The sequence below is a fragment of the Pteropus alecto genome, unplaced genomic scaffold (genome assembly GCF_000325575.1).
Source record: "Pteropus alecto unplaced genomic scaffold, ASM32557v1 scaffold97, whole genome shotgun sequence".
In the NCBI taxonomy this organism is placed as follows: Eukaryota; Metazoa; Chordata; class Mammalia; order Chiroptera; family Pteropodidae; genus Pteropus; species Pteropus alecto.
This window is the reverse complement of record NW_006439713.1, coordinates 3,436,295-3,453,695: the sequence shown is the minus strand read 5'-3', so window position 1 is coordinate 3,453,695 and position 17,401 is coordinate 3,436,295. Positions and strand designations below refer to the sequence as shown.

The window sequence follows — 17,401 nt, the reverse complement described above, 5'->3', positions numbered from 1 at the left end:
CAGATAATTGTGTGAGGGGTGGTGGATTTGGAGTGCCAGGGGCGGAGTGGGGACTGACCCTACAGGGCACGGTGAGGGAGGTCCTCCCCGAGATGCTCGCATGGAGCCTGAAGGATGGGGCTACCTGGAATCAAGGGTTGCAGGCTGAGGTGACAGCAAGTTCAAGCCCCTGACACAGAACGGCAGGGTGACCAGATGTCCGGAATGAGTGCCCACAGGGGTCACTATAAGGAACTGAGGTTTCATCTGATACCTAAAGGGAGAGGATGCAGGATCTGGGCAGACCTGTTCAAACGTCAATGCGACCTCTTCCTCACCGTTTGCCCCTGGGAAAGGCCGTTGGCCTCTGGGAGCTTCGTCTTCCTCGTCAGGGTGGCCACGAGGATGCCTGTTCCCCAGACTGCACGGGACGATGCCTCCGAACGGCTGACAGCGTGCCCGGCACGAGCGAGGCCCACGGGGCGGGGACTGTCGCTGCCACCATGGTGTTTTCAGGTTTACGTCACACGTTTTCTCCGAGGAGCGTTTAAGTCATTCTTCCTGTTCCCTTTCACTCTGCTAAGGAAATGAGTTCCTGGCGTTTTCCTAAATTCAGAGTTACTGCTTTGGGTTGGGTTTAGAACTAATGCTCTGGTAAAACCTGCTCTGGGTCTCAGAATCTGTGTCACAGGCCAGTGACCGCTAGAATTTTAGATTCTAAGAACAAGCAATATACGGCTTCCGACCTATTATTCTGGCAGGTGAAAACATGGCTGAAAACGCCAACGAGGCTACCATCGATTAGAAACAGCACCTCACAAAAGAAAGGACATTTAACACTCGATAATCTCAGAGAAAGGGCAATTGCTCCCCAGAAAGGTCACTTTTCAGGGACAGTTCTCTCCCCCTCTCAGTCTCTCTGTCTCTGTCTCTGTCTGTCTCTCTCTGTCTCTTTCTGTCTCCCTCTGTCTGTCTGTCTGTCTCTCCCTCTCTCTGTCTCTCTCTCTCTCTGTCTGTGTGTCTGTCTGTCTCTGTCTCTCTCTCTCGGGTGTGCATACACTGTCTGTCTGTCTGTCTCTCCCTCTCTCTGTCTCTTTCGGGTGTGCGTACACACACACACACACACGCACACACGCACGCACATCAGTGACATTTCATCACAGGTGGACCGAGTCCTGCTGGCTTCCATTTACAGTCACCGCTTTAGACCACTGAGGGCGGCCGACGCCACCAGCAGGAAGAGAAAGTTCCAGGCTGCTCTAGAAAGGCGGGGTCTGCGGGCGGAGCAGAGGGGGGGCCGTGAGCACCTGACCTGCTGGGACGATGACTCTGCGCTCGTTCGTGGTCATGTTCGGGGGTGGCACGTGCTTCTCCTCCAGGTAGGCGCCGTAGTTCATCCCGACCGTGTCCGGGCTGCCCACCATCTTCCCGCCTTTGGCCACGCTGCATTCGTCGGGGGAGTTCCTGGAGGAGAAGAAGGTAAATTCTTCCATCATTGTGCCCAGTGGAAAACACGCTGCCCCAGGCTTCTTGCGCCACAGAGAACCAAGGAAGGAAGAGGGCGGAGACCGAGGGGGGCAGGAGGACAGAGAAGACGCAAACACAGGGCCGGTTAGGGACTGAACGTCTGCGTCCTCCCGCAGATCCGCATGGCGAAGTCCTAATCCGTATGTGACAGCATCTGAAGGTGACACCCTTCACCCTTTAGATGAAGTTACGAGGGTGAGGCCAACCTAGGGGATGAGTGTCTTCTCACAAGAAGAAGACCAGGCAGCTCCCCTTCCCCGTCCTGTGAGGACGCAGTGAGAAGGTGGCCCTGTCACCCAAGGAGACAGCTCTCGCCAGACACCCAGCCCTACTGGTACCTTGACCTTGGACTTCTAGTCTCCCAAACTGTGAGAAATAATGTTGTTGATATCGCCCAGACCACAGCGTCTGTTTCTGGCTGCCGAGCTGACCACGACTGAGTCTAGGCTTGGTCGAAGCACAGAGCGGGCGTGTGGGGAGCAAAGCTGCCACCTGGCTTCTGTTTGCTCAGCCGGCTCCTCCTGAAACTCGTGTCCAAACCCCGTCTGCAACAACGGGTGGGAAACGTGCTGGGAACGGAGAACTGCAGTTTGTTCTCGCTGCGTGACAGTGAGCGGGCCACGCACATGGATGCTGGGGGGGACGCAGGGGCGCTCAGCGTGACAGCGAGCGGGCCACGCACATGGTGCTGGGGGGGACGCGAGGGCGCTCAGCGTGACAGCGAGCGGGCCACGCGCACGTTGCTGGGAGTGCTCAGCGAGGTTTAGCCTAGCACACAGCCGCTGGGGCGGGGGCGCTCAGCGTGACAGCGAGCGGGCCACGCACACGTTGCTGGGGGAACGCAGGGTTGCTCAGCGTGACAGCGAGCGGGCCACGCACATGGTGCTGGGGGGGACGCGAGGGCGCTCAGCGTGACAGCGAGCGGGCCACGCGCACGTTGCTGGGAGTGCTCAGCGAGGTTTAGCCTAGAACAGCGCCCTCTCTGTCAGAACCTCAGGAAGAAAGCCCCTTTCCTGCGGCTGATCCTTAGATACAGAGCTTTGAGACTCACAAGGTGCCGAGCTCAGGTGCCTGCGGGACAGCGGAGGAGGGGGTGGGCCTGACCTCCTCCAACCCCGGGAGGCACCCCAGGACTCCGGTAGCCCCCCAGGACCCTGGGATGGGGGGTGTGCAACTAGCTGTGTGGATGAAAAATAGGGCTCAGCTGCTGGCGCCGGGGTAACAGCCCCCAGAGCTGCTGTTGGTAAGGCAGCCATGGCCATTTGGATAAAGACAAACCTTCCTTTCTGGAAGAGGAAAAAAAAAGATTTTTTTTTTTTGAGATTTGAAAGTTATGGTGAAATCATATCTAATAAGGAAACCTCAAATAGAAAATTCAGCTGAACCAGGAACAAAAATATGTCAATGGCTTTTTAGGTGGTTGGCCCGGGACTGCTCTGGCAGGGAGGTCCTAATGTTTGAGTTCCATCCTCTAAGGTGGATTTCTACAAACTGCCTCTCCAGCTCTACCCAGCAGGTGAGTTTTCATTTTCTCGAGAATTGACGAAGCCCCACTGGACTTTAGCTTTCCATTCCAACAGCGGAGGCCCCGGGGTGGGGTGTGTGTGTGTGTGGGTCTCCCGCCCACTCGGTTAGCTGGAGCTCTGCTGTCGCCTTGCAGAATCACGGCCTGGACTTGACCTTCAGGTCTGAGAAGGTCACAAGCACCCAAGGCGGGAGGGCACTCTCTGGGTGGCACAGGCCTGGGGTGGGACAGGGAAGGCTAGTCCAGACCCGAAGGCCACAGCAGGGGTGTGGACAGGAAGGGCAGGCTTGGGCTGCAGGCCCTGGAAAAAATTCCTTCAGCATCTGGGGGCTTTGAGAACATAGGTTTGTTCTCAGCATCACATGCCTACGTGTCTGGTGCTGATGCAGGGAGCCGACGATGAGGAAGTCTTGTCTGTGGATGGAGGTTACGGCCGGGGCTACCCAGGACGCAGGCGCCGCCCGGGGCCTGGAAACACACAGCCCTGCTTGGTGGCACCCTCGCAGCTGTACAAACACGAAGGAACTTTAAAAATAATAACGACGTGAGTTCCCATGATGCAGCTCCCCTATATTTCCAACGCTGCCCACACATGCATTATTTCCTCTTGGTGCTGTTTTTCCTGGCTTGAAGCATTTATCTCTAAAAGACCCATCCTAATATCAAAACACTGAATGTCTTCACTTGAGACTGAGCTTCCTATCCCTCTGGAAAATTCCATCAGTTGAGTGGAGTGTATGTTTTGGTCTGTTTTAAGGACAGAAGTTACTAGAGAAGTGAGTTAAAGGGACTTGGGTCTTAAAAGACTTCACATGTGAGTTAGGTGATGAGCATAACTCAAGTGACAACTGTAAAGTCAAGGATGAGCAGCATTCACAGGCGTCCATGCACTTGTCCACCCAGACCGTCTTTACTGAGCGCCTGCTGTGCACCAGGCACCTCGATTCTTCCTTCCCTAGCCGAGCGGTTAACCATCTGAAAAGGTAACGGCCCCAGAGATGCACAGAATTAGAGAAATCAGGGAAACTAGGGGTTATGGATCCTTCTAGAACAACTCTTTCATTTTCTTCTAATTCTTAACAGTTTTATTTCCATATCTGAGGACAGGCGTTCTAGGCATGGATCACGACCATTTTCCCACAGTCTCAGAATAGATCCCTCATCAAATCCAGAGACGCGATGAGCTATTCAGTGGCATTTTTACCAGACCTTTCCAAAACTACGTGTAAGTATTTAAAATAGTAGCAATTTTCCATAAGTTTCCTGTGTTTTCATCTTACAACCAGAAGACATAATGCATCTCGTTAAGCTTTCCCGCCTCAGCCTTCATTGTAAGAAACAGCCACATGAGACATCCCACCCTATTTCCAAATTTGCATCTTAAAGACAACGAAATAGCCTTTTTTTTTCCCATCACGTTTTGTTTTAGCTTCAGGGGAAGACAGAATGGAACCATGTTTTGATCATTCCAAATAGTTTTTGTAATACATCTAGGAGATCTCCAGTCTGGGAGACGGAAGAGCATCACCCCGTTGGGCCACAGGCTGGGCTCAGCGGGCATCCCACGGATGCTGGTTAAAGGGACTCAAGTGTTCTAGTCTCGCTTTTCGGTCATTTCCCCTTGGTCTTCCTCTTGGAAATTCTAACAGCAAAAGAGCAACAGGTACGTGTGGGCACTGTCCCGAGAGCTCTGCAGTCGCCAGTGCTCGCGACAGCCCTGTGCAGCCGGTGCCGACATCACCTGGGTTTCCCAGAGGTGCAGACGGCAGCAAAGGGGCTGGCTCCGGGTCGGAGGCGGGAGGAGGCAGAACTGGGGCTGCAAGCTGCACACCCTGAACTCACTGCCCGTGCTCCCATCCCCTGCCGGGAGCGCCCGCCCCAAGCCAGGGGAAGACGCTGCCCTTTAGAAGGTAAAGTCGATGTGAATTCCAGAAAAGCATCGAGAACTCCTTGACCCACATGTCACTCTGGGTTAAGTTATGCACTGCAGGACATGCGCCATTCCTATTCTAGGATGCCATCCTAGCCCCGGGGACTATTTGTCCCCAGGATGCAGATGTGAGACACAGCCAGGACGTGTATACGAACACGTAAGAAACAGGCAATTCCTGGAGAACATTTTTTCAAGGGCATCCATTTAGACGCTGCTCTAAGAAAATGAAATCCTAACGTGATTTAGAGAACTGCAAAGCGTATGCTTAAAAGCCTCACAATAAACATATTTTCAGCTCCTTGCCCAGGTGTGATAAAGAAAGATGCATGCTGTGGACGTCGGCCTGCTTGCTGACCGCACTGCGGCCATGCTGTCATTGTGTTCAGAGGCATACGAGTCACCAGGGGAGACCTCCCACAAACAGCTTGGCGTCCCACCTGCACCCAGCCCTACCTGGAAGTGAAGGTCACGTGTTCCCTATTGAACTTGGATGCTCAACACATTGCTTTTGAAATGCACACCGCAAACAGCATCCTTTTAATTACTATATTCTTCAGATTCCCATGGGTGATTTCTGGCAGTTTCTGTGAAAATTCTAAGGTAATTCATTAGGTGCTTGCTAAGTGGATAATCATTCGGCGAATATGAAATGTCTCTGTTTTCCTGTTTGGGGCATAAATTTCTTCATTGCAAATAAAGCGTGGCTCGAGGTGTTTCCTCTCAAAGATTCTTTTAAGGGCACACGAAAGTTATTATGTAAATCGAAACCTCAATGAGCTATCACTGCACACCTGTCAGGATAGCTATTGTAAAAACAATAAATAAATAAGTGTTGGTGAGGATATAGAGAAATTGAAACCCTTGTGGATTGCAATGGGAAGCGATGTAGAGGTTCCTTGAAAAAATTTTTTAAAAATGAATAACCATATGATCCGGCCATCCCACCTGTGCATATTTATCCAAAAGAACTGAAATTGGGACCCTTAAGAGATATTAGCACTCCTGCCTTCATTACAGCCTATTCAGAGGAGTTAAGATGTGGAAACAATCTAAATGTCCACTGATGGATGAATGGGTAGAGAAAACGTTGGGGTATGCATACAATGGAATGCTATTCTCCTTAAAAAGGAGGCAATTCTGTAATATATGACAATATAGATGAACTTTGAGGACATTATGCTAAGTGACATAAGCCAGTTACAGAAAGACAAGTACACTTGATGATTCCGCTGATATATCTGAAGCGGTCAAGTTCAGAGAATCGGAGAGTGGGGTGGTAGCTGCCTGTGGGCTGGAGGAGGGGGAGTGGGGGGTTTGTAACCAACAAGCGTCGCGTTTCCAGTCCGGCAAGATGCAGCAGCTTTAGAGGGTCTGTCGTACAATGCTGTGCCTTCAGTGACCCGTAATGTATCATGCGCTCAAACTTTTGTTACGCAAAGGGTCGATCTCATGTTAAGTGCTCTCACCGCAATAAAATGAAACGAATAAAAAACTATTGTGTCTTAACCATATTCTCGAATTTGTGTTTTCAGGTCTGGGTTCTATTCGTAACCCACAAAACACTGGCCTTGACCGATCCGTACACGACAAGGCTTCAGTAAGAGGGACAAGAGCTGGGAAGACAGCTGCCTCTCTCTGAAACAGGAGGAGAAATCGCACCATGGGCCAGGGTCACCCCGAAATGGAAGGCTGGCTCGGAATGAAGAACTTCGCAAAGGCACCGGGCAGCTGGAGCGCTGGACTTGGGTGTGTCGCTTGTAACGGCCTTGGGACCACACAGCTTTAGCATTTCGGCCTCTGCAGCCATCTCGCAGGTTCCCGTGGCATTTGAGCGTTGCTACAGACACCCTAGGCCTTTCTACGCTGTAGAAGGTCTCTCGACCTTCGTGATGTCAACGATGGGGTGTGGGTGCCCGTGCCCTGGTAACTGGCGACACACGCCTAATTAAAGTGTCCTGTTGAATCTCAGTGAACTCGTCACTCTTAAATGTCATCCGGAGAATTAAGTTCAGGGGACTTGAGAACATGAGCACCGGCCTCCTAAAAACATGCCAGCATTGGGAATCCATGGAAAAGGGGCATGGCAGGGAACAGCAAATAAACGGGGAGGTGGACCAAACTTAAAGCCGGGTGCGAAGTCAGACGCGTTTGCAAACCCGGCTGGGTTCTCGTAGGGTCGCAGAAGCAGACAGCTGGAAGAAACTCCCTTCCTAAGCCCCCAGGACGACTCTCCAGAAGCTTCTTGATGAACGAACCGGTGTTTAGCTGTGTTAAAGGGTTTTTTTTTTCTAAGAAGGAGATTTCATCGTTTTCCTCTGTAGCTCCAGGGTTATAGTTATATGTAGGTGTGGTCGTTTTCAATATATCTTATTCCTCTACCCTTCCTCAAGCTAAGTAAAGTTTGAGGTGAATTATAAAAACACACGCAAGACCTAATGATAACCTAAGTAACCAAAAGAATAGAAGTGAATAGAACGTAAGGGCAGAAAAGTAATTAGTCAAGAGGTAAAATCAGCACATTGAATAAGCTTACTATTTATAGTTGTCGGAGGTAAGACATCAATTTATCTCTGAGCTTTCTAATAGCCAAAGCAAAGAGGGAAGCACATCCCATTACAATGCATGAGGCCAAAAAGATAAAAACAAACTAATTATTCAGCAGAAGCGAAGCTTTTCATGGGCTGAGACTTGACAGAAGATTCTCTCTTGGCTTCTCCTAAAAAGAACTTGTTGATATGTGGAGCACTACCCTGCCCAGCACCCCATAACAGATCTAAGAACATCCCACACAGTGCCAGGAGGAGCTGGTGACAAAGAACAGTGCTCCAGGCAGGCACACAGCACTCAGCTGCTGTAGCTGCGGAAGTCAGGGACTGTGTGTCCTCAGCCAGCCCTCCATCCTTGCCATTTCTTGCCTTTGGAAAGAACTAGCCAGCCAGAGAAATCAGTGAAGACATGTTAAAAAAAAAAAAAAGACAAAAGAATAATTTAAAAAATTAAAAGATCTTGAGAGATGGCATGCTATATATTCTGGTTTCTATGATCTTCTAATAGCTCCGTTTTAAACTCAACTTTGCCTCAGAGGGTACCTAATGCATTGTGGGAAAACACATATTCACAGACCTTACGTGGTTCATTTTCTATCCAGTATTTGACTGTTTGTTCACACTGAAGTAAACAGTCAAAACTCTTTTCATATATTTATATTATATTTACTATATTTACATTATAGTAAATATGTGAGTAAAGCTTTTAAGATGCTGCCCGCACACGAGAAATGCTATGAATCAGCTGTCATTATTCATTTCATCCATATAGCTCCGCAAGGTCAATGTTACAGGTGAAGTGCAGAGCGGATGGATACAGATCGTGCCCAAGGTCCCACGACCAGCAGTGGAGGAGCTGGGATTTGAACCTACACCCCTGGGGTCCTGGGTCCAAGGACCTGACCGCTGCGCCACAAGACCCCACCTTTTAACTCCACGGCAGCAGCCTCTTTCACTGACATAAAATCATAATGGATTGAACCCGCAGGAGACTCAGGTTCATTGCTGCAGGGTATTTGCAAAAGCATATCCTGAACACAGTGATGGAGAGAGGAGCCCACGAGAAGTGACAGGGGCAGCCGCGCGGGCCGAGGCGGAGCTGCCGGGGGACACCGAAGATGGCAATGCTCATTTGGACAAACGTGTGGATTGTGATAAGTCTGGTTTGAAAACTAAAAGTCGGTCGCCTTGATCTGCAGTTGCGTGTCACATGCTTCTCCCCGAAATGTCTTTGAGGTGTTCGGCGTGGTGCGCGCTGTGCATGGCGCATGGGCCGACGTCCACGCCTGAGGAGGAACCGGAGGGGAGGTTCCTGTGGGAATGAATCTGACCCAGATCGTGGGCCTGAGAGGAGAGGGCTGAGGCCCAGGACGGAAGCTGGGCCCTTGGGAAAGGAGCCAACCTAAGTTTGGAAGGTCGCGTGGAACGTAGCCCAAGACACAAGCTTCCTTTAGCTGTTTCCACACCTAACACCTTTTCTTTTTTGAAAGGGAGTGATGTGCCCGTAAAAATGTACCGAGAAATTAAAATTAGGTCTTCGGTTTTCGAAAAGCAAAATAAACTTGGCATCTGGCGTTGGTTTTTCTGACGTCGGAGTCTGTACAAAGCAAAGCAGATTCCATCATGGAAAGAGCCGGCAGCGAAGCGGCTCAGAGGTGGCCATTAGCTTGACCAGGACGGAGCCTGGGCCCTGCGCTGCCATCTGTGCTGGGTGTGAACGAACTTCATGTATCCCAGAATGTCACCGAAGGCGCCCGCGAGCGACAGCACTGAGCGCGCGAGCCGCAATCAACCCGTGGTTCACCCCCAGCTCAGAACAGTCAGCGCAGGCCCCGGGCCTTAGAGAAAAGTCCAGGGCAGGACAAAAGCGAACCTGGGAAACCCGCGTAGCTTCCAGCGGGTCGAGGCGAAGCTGCTCATCCTCCAGCAAACCTGCCCCGCCCCGCTTCCTGTCTGGGTTCTGCCCATACCCGGGGGCAGGCTCCCGAGCCTTGCTCTCCATCACGTGCTGGGGTGGGGACCAGTGTTCCCCGGCTTTACTTCCACAGTGGCCTCTCTCCTGCTACCGGAGAGAACACCCTCAAATTCAGATCCACACTGGCCCTGCGCAGCCGAAGCCGTCCCTGGGCCTGGCCATCTTTGGCTAACTCCATACCCTCTAGACCCTCCTCAGCCATCCGTCCCTGGACCTCAATTCACGCTTCCGGTTAACGCACATGGAACAAGTCTCTACGCCAGACTCTGTCCGTGCTGCGGGGCATACAGCGGTGTCCCTACTGTCCTCGTGCGCGCAGTCGAGTGGCTAAAGCTTCTGTCCCTGACCCCGCACACTCTGCCCCAACCCCCGATCCGCACCGCCCCGGGTGAGCATGCTGACATTGACGCCCATCCAGTCTTAGCTCATTATCGCTAATTAGAATGTCACTGTCTTTCCAAATGTTCTTTAGATTACTGGGAAGTTTCAGTGAAGAAGGACTGGGTGACGAAGCTACAGGGGAGACATCCAAAGGGTTTTTTTGGCAGCTCTGCCCGAAGACCCCGGAGCGGTCAGGTCTGGGAGGGCCCCCCTCCCCCGGGGAGGCCGGCGGGCAGGCATTCCGGACCCCTCACAACTCCTTCCCGTGTGGTTTTCTTCCTAAGAATCCTAAAAGCACATCTTTAGCCCTAATTGAACGAAGAAACTCCTAATCGAGTTTCACGGCGTGCACTGAGGTGAGCCGCTGTGAAAGGTAATTTTAGGTCCCCAGACAAGGAGGGAATTGTGTGGAGGGCTCCAGGGTGATGTGTGGGTCTGTTTTATTTCTGAATCAGAGGCAGTGGAAAAGCTGCTTCAGGCCCCAGGGCCGAGCGCGGGTGGGGCTCGGCAGTGATTCATCGAGCGCACCAGGCTCAAGCTGTAACTGGAGACGTTTGTCTGCACAGCTGCGTGTGACTTTCACCCCCACTAAATCTTGCCCCTTACACCTGGACTGCCAGACTCTTCCCACCAGCCCCGTTCCCTCCCCAAAGCTCTGATGCAGCTGAAGACTCAATTAATTAAAAAGTCACCACCGACTCACCAACAGGGAGCTCTTTGTCCCCGAAAGGGACATGGAAGATTCTCCGAGAAAGTTTCATATTTAAAGAATCTATTTCTCTTTCCAGCTGCAAGCGGTTATCTTTGAGACCACCTCGCGTTTAATCTTAAAAACTTGGGATAAATGGATTCCTTTGGGATTCATCATTTGGAAATAAAATATTCTACGGAATAACATCTCTACACGTAGTTACATGACAAAGATGAGATGTGGTGTCTTTTCTCTCGAGTTATTTGTCTTTATTTTTCTCTTTTGCTTGAAACACTTTCATTTGTCAGAGAGGAAAGACTTAAGCCCAGCTGCCATTACGGTGCTTTGGGTTTTTATTTGCGTTAACGGGCTATGTAAATTCCGGTTAACCAAAATAATCTCACTTTCAAGACAGAAAATGCCAAAGCCGTCCCCCTGCGCCCACTGTCAAGACCCACAGTGACCCGATGGGAGTCACTTGCGCAGGTCCTGGGGTCTCTCCTGCTGCGAGATGGCACCCGTCATTCGACATCCCGACAGACAATGAAGACCGACAGACAGACAGACAGAGGCAGCCGCAGAGCGTCTGCCCGCCATCCTGACTTCTCCGAGCGAGGCCTTCTCAAGCCACATCTCAGGCTGCAGCCCGATGGACTGACGTCCACGAAGCCATGAGCCCCTGAGAAGCAGGACAATGCTCTCGCTCGCCTCACCGTCTCGGTTCAGAGAAACCGCGGATTCCAAGTCTCCAGCCCTGGGCCCCCCACAGCGTAGAGGTGGCCGAAATTAACCAGGAGAAGGCATTTACGTCAGTCTGATTCAGAACCCTGGGGCCGAAAGGAGCAAAGACGGTCACGATTGTGAATTTCACTGTCCCCAAATAATACATAAAGTCTTATAGGAAACATCAGGAAAACACACACGGAGTCAAATCTCAATGAGTCGAAGTGGAAAGGCATGGAGAGAGACCGGTGCCCACGGACCATGTTCAAAGAGCAGATACTGAGCGTCGCACGTAAAATGAGAGAACCTGACAGCAAAAGACCTTCGGCCAAGCTTCCATTCTGTAGGGGGGAGCCGGGCAAAGCGCCTCTCCCAACACAATGACAAAGGGGATACCTGTACAACCACCGCCCCAAACCGGGCTTCTCTACTTCCAATGTCAGCCCAACCAGCACTGGCTGAGTCTCTGATGTGCTCAGATTGCGGGTCTCTTTGTTACACTTGCTATTTTTAAAAGGCGGCTTTGTTTGGAGACACTTCATCAAGAGAATGTAAAGAAGAACACAGGTAAATCAACCTGCTGTAGCAAAATAAAATGAGATGAAAGTAAATCTTTTAGAAACACGTGATAGACACGAGAAATCAAAATAGGGTCAGCGCTTGGTGTCAGCGCCTCTTACAAGATGAGAGAGAATGTGTTCCTCGCCCGTCACCTGGAGAAAACACAGAAAAGATGTCCAGCTTCAGGAGGGGCCCCGAAGACAGAGGAGCACAGGGCTGCAGCCAAACGGCCTACGATAGGTGAACTCGAGCCAGCTATGGGAACTTGGAAACTCAATGGTCTTCATCGGTAAGATGGGTTCAGTCACAATGCCATTCCATAGAATTAATGAGGAAATTGGATGACGCATTATATATAAATAAATCATGATGTGTTGTAGAAATATCGTTTAATATTCCTCCTTGCAGAGTCTTTCCTGTCCAGGTGGAGTGAGTCACGTCCTCCTCCCAGATATGGCTGGGTCCTGACCATCCCTCTGTGCTTGTACTCGTCACGTGATCTTACAAAATCTTTTTCACCACTGATGGACCATGAGCTTCTCTTAACGCATCTTCAGAGCAGCTAATGCAGTGCACGATGCAGACGAAACACCAAATGTCGGTTTAATGCAGGGTTTCCCAACCCCAGCGCTGCCGACATTTGGGGCCAGGTTACTCCTTCAGAGGTGGACATTGTCCTGTGTTTGGGATGTTGAGCATCATTCCTGAGCTCCATTCCTAGATGCCAGGAATATCCCCGAGCCATGACAGTAAAAATGTCTGCAGACATTGCCAAATGTCACCTATGGGCACAATCATCATAGTTGAGAACCGCTGGTTTAATAAATTAAGATCCTCTGAACTCAGGCAAGGATGCAAGAGCCCTTGGCATTGCCTCGTGTTTATCAGAGCTAAGTGCATGCCCCTCCCCACCAGTGTCTGAGCCAAGCTTAGAGGGGCCTGGGCTCTAATGGTAGTAGGATTCCACTTGTGGTTTGTCCACACCTCACTCGGGGCACACCGCCCCCCACCCCCAGGCTCATCTTTGCTTCCCTCTTCCTTACTCCCCAGGTCCAATCCATCCGCAAACCACACGGTTCTATCTTTAAAACATCCGGAGCGTGCTCGCCTCTCCCCAACTCCCCCCATCACTGCCACCGTCACGAAAGCCTCACCCTCCCTCCTCACGTGAGGGGAGAGCCTGCTAAATCGGAGTGACATCACACCTCTCCCTTGCTTACAGCCCCCCAGTGACCTCCTAGCTCCCTCAGAATGAAGGCCAGAGTCCCTCAGTGGCCTCAAGATCTCTCTTACTCTCCGCCTTGGTCAGTAAGCACTGGCCGGGACAGCCCTCCAGCACTGCGGGCTGACCTCAGCGCCTCTGGACTCGCCACTCCGACTGCCTGGACATTCTGCTGCCACGTAACTGCGAGGCCTTCTCCCTCAGTGCCTTTGGGGCTTTATTCAAGTGTCACTCTCTCGGAGGTGACGTTCTCAGGCCATCTATCCAGAACCGCCACCCCCCCTTCTGCTTTTTCTCCCTCGACATTTACCACGACCTATCCTGCTGCATATTTTCATTAGTTATCTCATTCGACGGCCGTCTTCCCCATCAGAAAATGCACTTAGTAAGGCATGATTTTTTTTTGTATGTTTTATGACCGTATGTCGATAACCTAGAACAGTGTCTGCCAACAGGGCAGGTGCTCAATAAATACGTGCCAGGTGAATGAATGACTCCACGCACAACTTGTGAGTCTGATGCCAAGGCGGCCCAGTCAGGTAACGCCCCTTCTTAACCCCCTTCACCACACTGCAGGGGGCAGCCTTTTAAGTTATGTCGAAAGCGTCTTGCTATCTGGAGTTATGCAGGCCACACAGTGACTGTCCTCCCCGGACCACAGAGAGGCAGGGCCCGATGGGCTCACTTCTTGCCGCATAGGCTTGGCCAGGCGAACGCCCCTGTTGGGGGCGGGGGTGCAGGGAGGCAGGCAGGCCGCCTTGGAACAAGCCTCCCTCCACAGCTGCTTCCTCCCGGGCTGTTCCCACTACAGGCCACCTCCACCCCGCTACCGCGGACTCTCATTTTTAATCTCTCTGGATCCTTCAACAGAGCAGTGGTTCTCAGACTGGTGAGCACGGGAACCCCCAGAGGGCTTGTTAAAGCGCGGAGTGCTGGGCTCCACCCCTAAGTCTCACCTGTGTCAGCAGGCCTGGGGGGGCGGGGCCTGAGCATCGGCATCTCTAACAAGCTCCCAGGAGGTGTTAGTGCTGCTGGTCCTGGGCCCCTGCTGTGAGAGTCACCTGCTCCCCACAGAATCACGCAGGAAGCCCATGACTCCAGGGGGTCTGGAGACTGGGCTAGGGGAAGGAACCACCGCAGGCCATGAAACGTAGCAAGCTCCAGCTGCAGTGAGCTTCCAGCGAGGCCACCGTGACCTCGAGGTGGGCTACAGGGATCTGTATCACCTGTAAAAGGGTGACCGTGATGCCCAGTGCAACCTGCCTGGATTTAGGCTGAGTCTGCGAAACGGAGGGAAAGCCACCTGCTTTGTATGCGGTACTGCCTGCCTTCCGATGGGAGGCAGTTTCGTGCACCGCGTGTGCGTGTGTACGTGTGTGCGCGTGTGTGTTTCTTGGCCTACCCTGCCGGTCTCCAGTGGCTGGAGCCTTAGGAACCTCAGATCGGATTAAGACATCAGCAGGGGGCTCACCAGAGGCCAGACAGCCGCTGAGCTGCCAGGGGGGCCCCGTCGTGTGTCTGCACCGGGAAACAGCTGGGCCCAGTTTGGCTGCACGCTGACACGGCTCCTCGTGTGAACACGGGCGGTTTCGTGCATGTGAGGCTGGAGTGAAGACAGGGACAGGCAGGGCGCCGTGGACCGCCGACGCCGAGAACCGATGTTCCGTGTCTACGCCGTGGGCAATTAGATTCACGTCGGCGAGAACTGTGTCCTCTGCGGCGGCGGCAGCCAGGTCGGCCCCTCAGTGACTGTGCCGGTGGCTTGCAAGGCATTGGCCGCTTTCTGTCCTGTGTTCCTGCCACTGTTTTGTGCAGAGCGATGTGACAGTGGCGACGGACTGGGGCGTTTCCCTTCAGGAGCTTGTGAGCACGTCAGGGCTGAGATTTTGTAGAATTCCATCCCTGGGCCGGGAACTGAGTTCTCCCCACCTCCCAAAGCACCTGGCCTTTTCCTCCGAGGGGAATGGACAGGTAGGGGCAGACAAACAGCCGTTCGCGTGGACCTCGTTCTATGCAGAAGGAGCAGGGCCGTGTTCCGGCCCAGGCCGCAGAGGACGCTTCGCCCCTGGAGGCGTCTGCGAAAGAGCAATGAGGGGCACCACGGGACAGCCCACGGGGTGCAGCCGAAGTCCAACTTCCGACTTACGCAAAGCCCCCTTGAACTTGACTTCAGGAGGCATGGGTGCTGCACGACAGCCCACCATACATAAGCTCAGCGCCAGGACAATCAGAAGAGACCGCCAAGTTGGGGACCAGGAGCTGGACGTCCCTGACTCCCTGGCACACCTGGCCTGGGGCCTCCGGGTGCAGGACGAGGTGACTGCCGGTTCGGCAGGGCGCGGGGAGGAGGGGCATTCAGGAGCCGCTCCCCTGTGCCGGTCCTCGTGGGGGCAGCGGGGGACCCACCTCCTCCCTGCAATGTCTGTTCTGAACCCCCCAGGGCGGGGTCCCCATGTCTGTGACCCCTCCTTCTGTCCCTAGCACCTCAGGCAGGGTCAGGACAGCCAGGTGCCCAGTCGAGGTCCCCAGGATGAAAAAGTGGGTGCATGTCCGTGCCCCTTTTTATGGAGCTGCCCCTGACATGGGCGAGAGCATGCAGAGAGCTGGCAAAACAGGCCGGTTCGATCCACAGCAGCCCTCCCCCCGCCTCCTGGCCTCTGACGGTCCTCTAGAGAACACGGGCCTGGCCCTGCTGGTGACTTCGGCGTGTCCCCTTCATCCTCGGCCTTCTGGCAGCCCGCTGGGCTCCAAAGAGCAGGCTCCGCCTCACCGCCCACTTTTCAGGCACTTCAAGGTCGCAGCCCAAGTGCTCCCAGGGAGCTGCTGTCTGAGCCCCGCAGGCTGAGCCCCGTCTATTCCTGGGACTGACAAGCCCGGGAGCGCTGGTCTGGAGGTCTGAAAGGAACAGGTCCGCCAAACAGTGGCCGGAGCACCCGGGGTCAGGCTCCCGCGTCTACCTGCCATCGAGAGGCTGCTGTGACGGTATTTCACAGGCGTGGTCGAGGTCCACGCTCCACGGACGCTCAGTGAGGGTGACGGCCCCGTTACCGTGCGTGAGCCGCCCCCAGTCCGCTGAAGGTCCCAAGACCAGATCTGAGGAAGAAGGGACTCTGCGTCTAGACTGCGGTGGGGACTCCCACCCGAGCCCAGCGCGTCCCAGACACCGCGACCTCAAGACTGTGTGAGCCGAATCCTTAACACGGACCTCTCGAAGCCCTGTGGTTGTGTCTCTGCGGAACCTCGCAGGCCGGGCCCCACGCTCCACTCCAGCAGGCGGGCGGGACTCAGGGACGGATGGGCAGGCAGGGGCACTGCACTGGTCACTTCGACAGGGGAGTGACACGCGGCACGTTCCTGTCTCCCCGGCATTCTCGGGGGAGTGATGGTGACACTTGGTGACCGGTCGACATCTGTGTCACAGCTCAGCTCCACAGAAGCCTGGAAGCCACCTCGAGTGACGAAGCTCCCTCGGTCCCTGTCACCCGCCACACCCGCCGTCCTCCACGGAGGCAGAGGGACGGACCCTGGTCAAAGGCAGATGGAGTCGGCTGAGCTTCTTCACGGGCAGGTCCCCCAGATCGACAGACCAATGCGGAGACGAGTGCGGCTGACTGAGTCCCCTCAGTATCCACCACCAAAACACAGCAGTTGGCTTCAAAAGCTGGGGTTGCCCTTAAACATCCTGCGAGGGGGCATCCTGGGCCCTCTTAGCATTCCGGGAGGGTCCGAGAGAGGAATAGAGCAAAGCTTCCCTGTTTGCTCGCAAGGACACTGTCCAGTCGCCCCAGAAATGACTTCACTTCCCAGGAGAGACGCTCTCTGCACCAGCCTGACAGGGGCCACCAGCGTCCCTTCCCAGGTCCTAGGCTGAGGAACACGGGAGTCCGTGTCTTTCTTGGGGACCGAAGCCTCTTGGCCAGGCTCATGAGAGCCCCCACGCCCCTGTCCGGAGTCCAGGGGTAACCCCTCAGCCTCGGACCGGCCGGGCGTGCAAGCGGACATCAGCCGCTGAAGCACACACGGCCCCGCGTCAAAGGAAACGGTGTCCTCACTTCTCCCGAGGACAGCAGGCCCCTCCCCGCCCCCTCCTCCCTTTTAATTCAGGAAAAACACGGCAAAAACCAGAGAGTTCGGTCTCTGCAGCGCTGTTCTCAGCTCCTCCCCGAGTCCAGGCTGGCCTTCCTGAGCAGGCCCGAGGCCAGACGGGGGACAGCGGCCAGGACACGGCTCCCGTCGCTGCCAGCAGCCGGAGACCGTCTGGGCGCCCTTTGCCCTAAGTACGCTGTCCCTCTCCGTCCTTGTGTCCCCGTCTGTCCCGCTCTCTCTCCCTTCCCCTCC

At 53.9% G+C, this 17,401-nt stretch overlaps 1 protein-coding gene across 3 annotated transcripts in view; it reads right to left on the bottom strand.

Moving 5' to 3' along the window:
* Nucleotides 1–17,401, bottom strand: part of ERG (ERG, ETS transcription factor) — a 174,958-nt gene that overhangs the window by 45,430 nt on the left and 112,127 nt on the right. For all 3 annotated transcript variants that reach the window (XM_006916737.1, XM_006916739.1, XM_025050208.1), the window contains one exon: nt 1,292–1,443. In XM_006916737.1, coding sequence (XP_006916799.1) covers nt 1,292–1,443 — 152 coding nt within the window. The remainder of the gene's footprint in view (nt 1–1,291; nt 1,444–17,401) is intronic.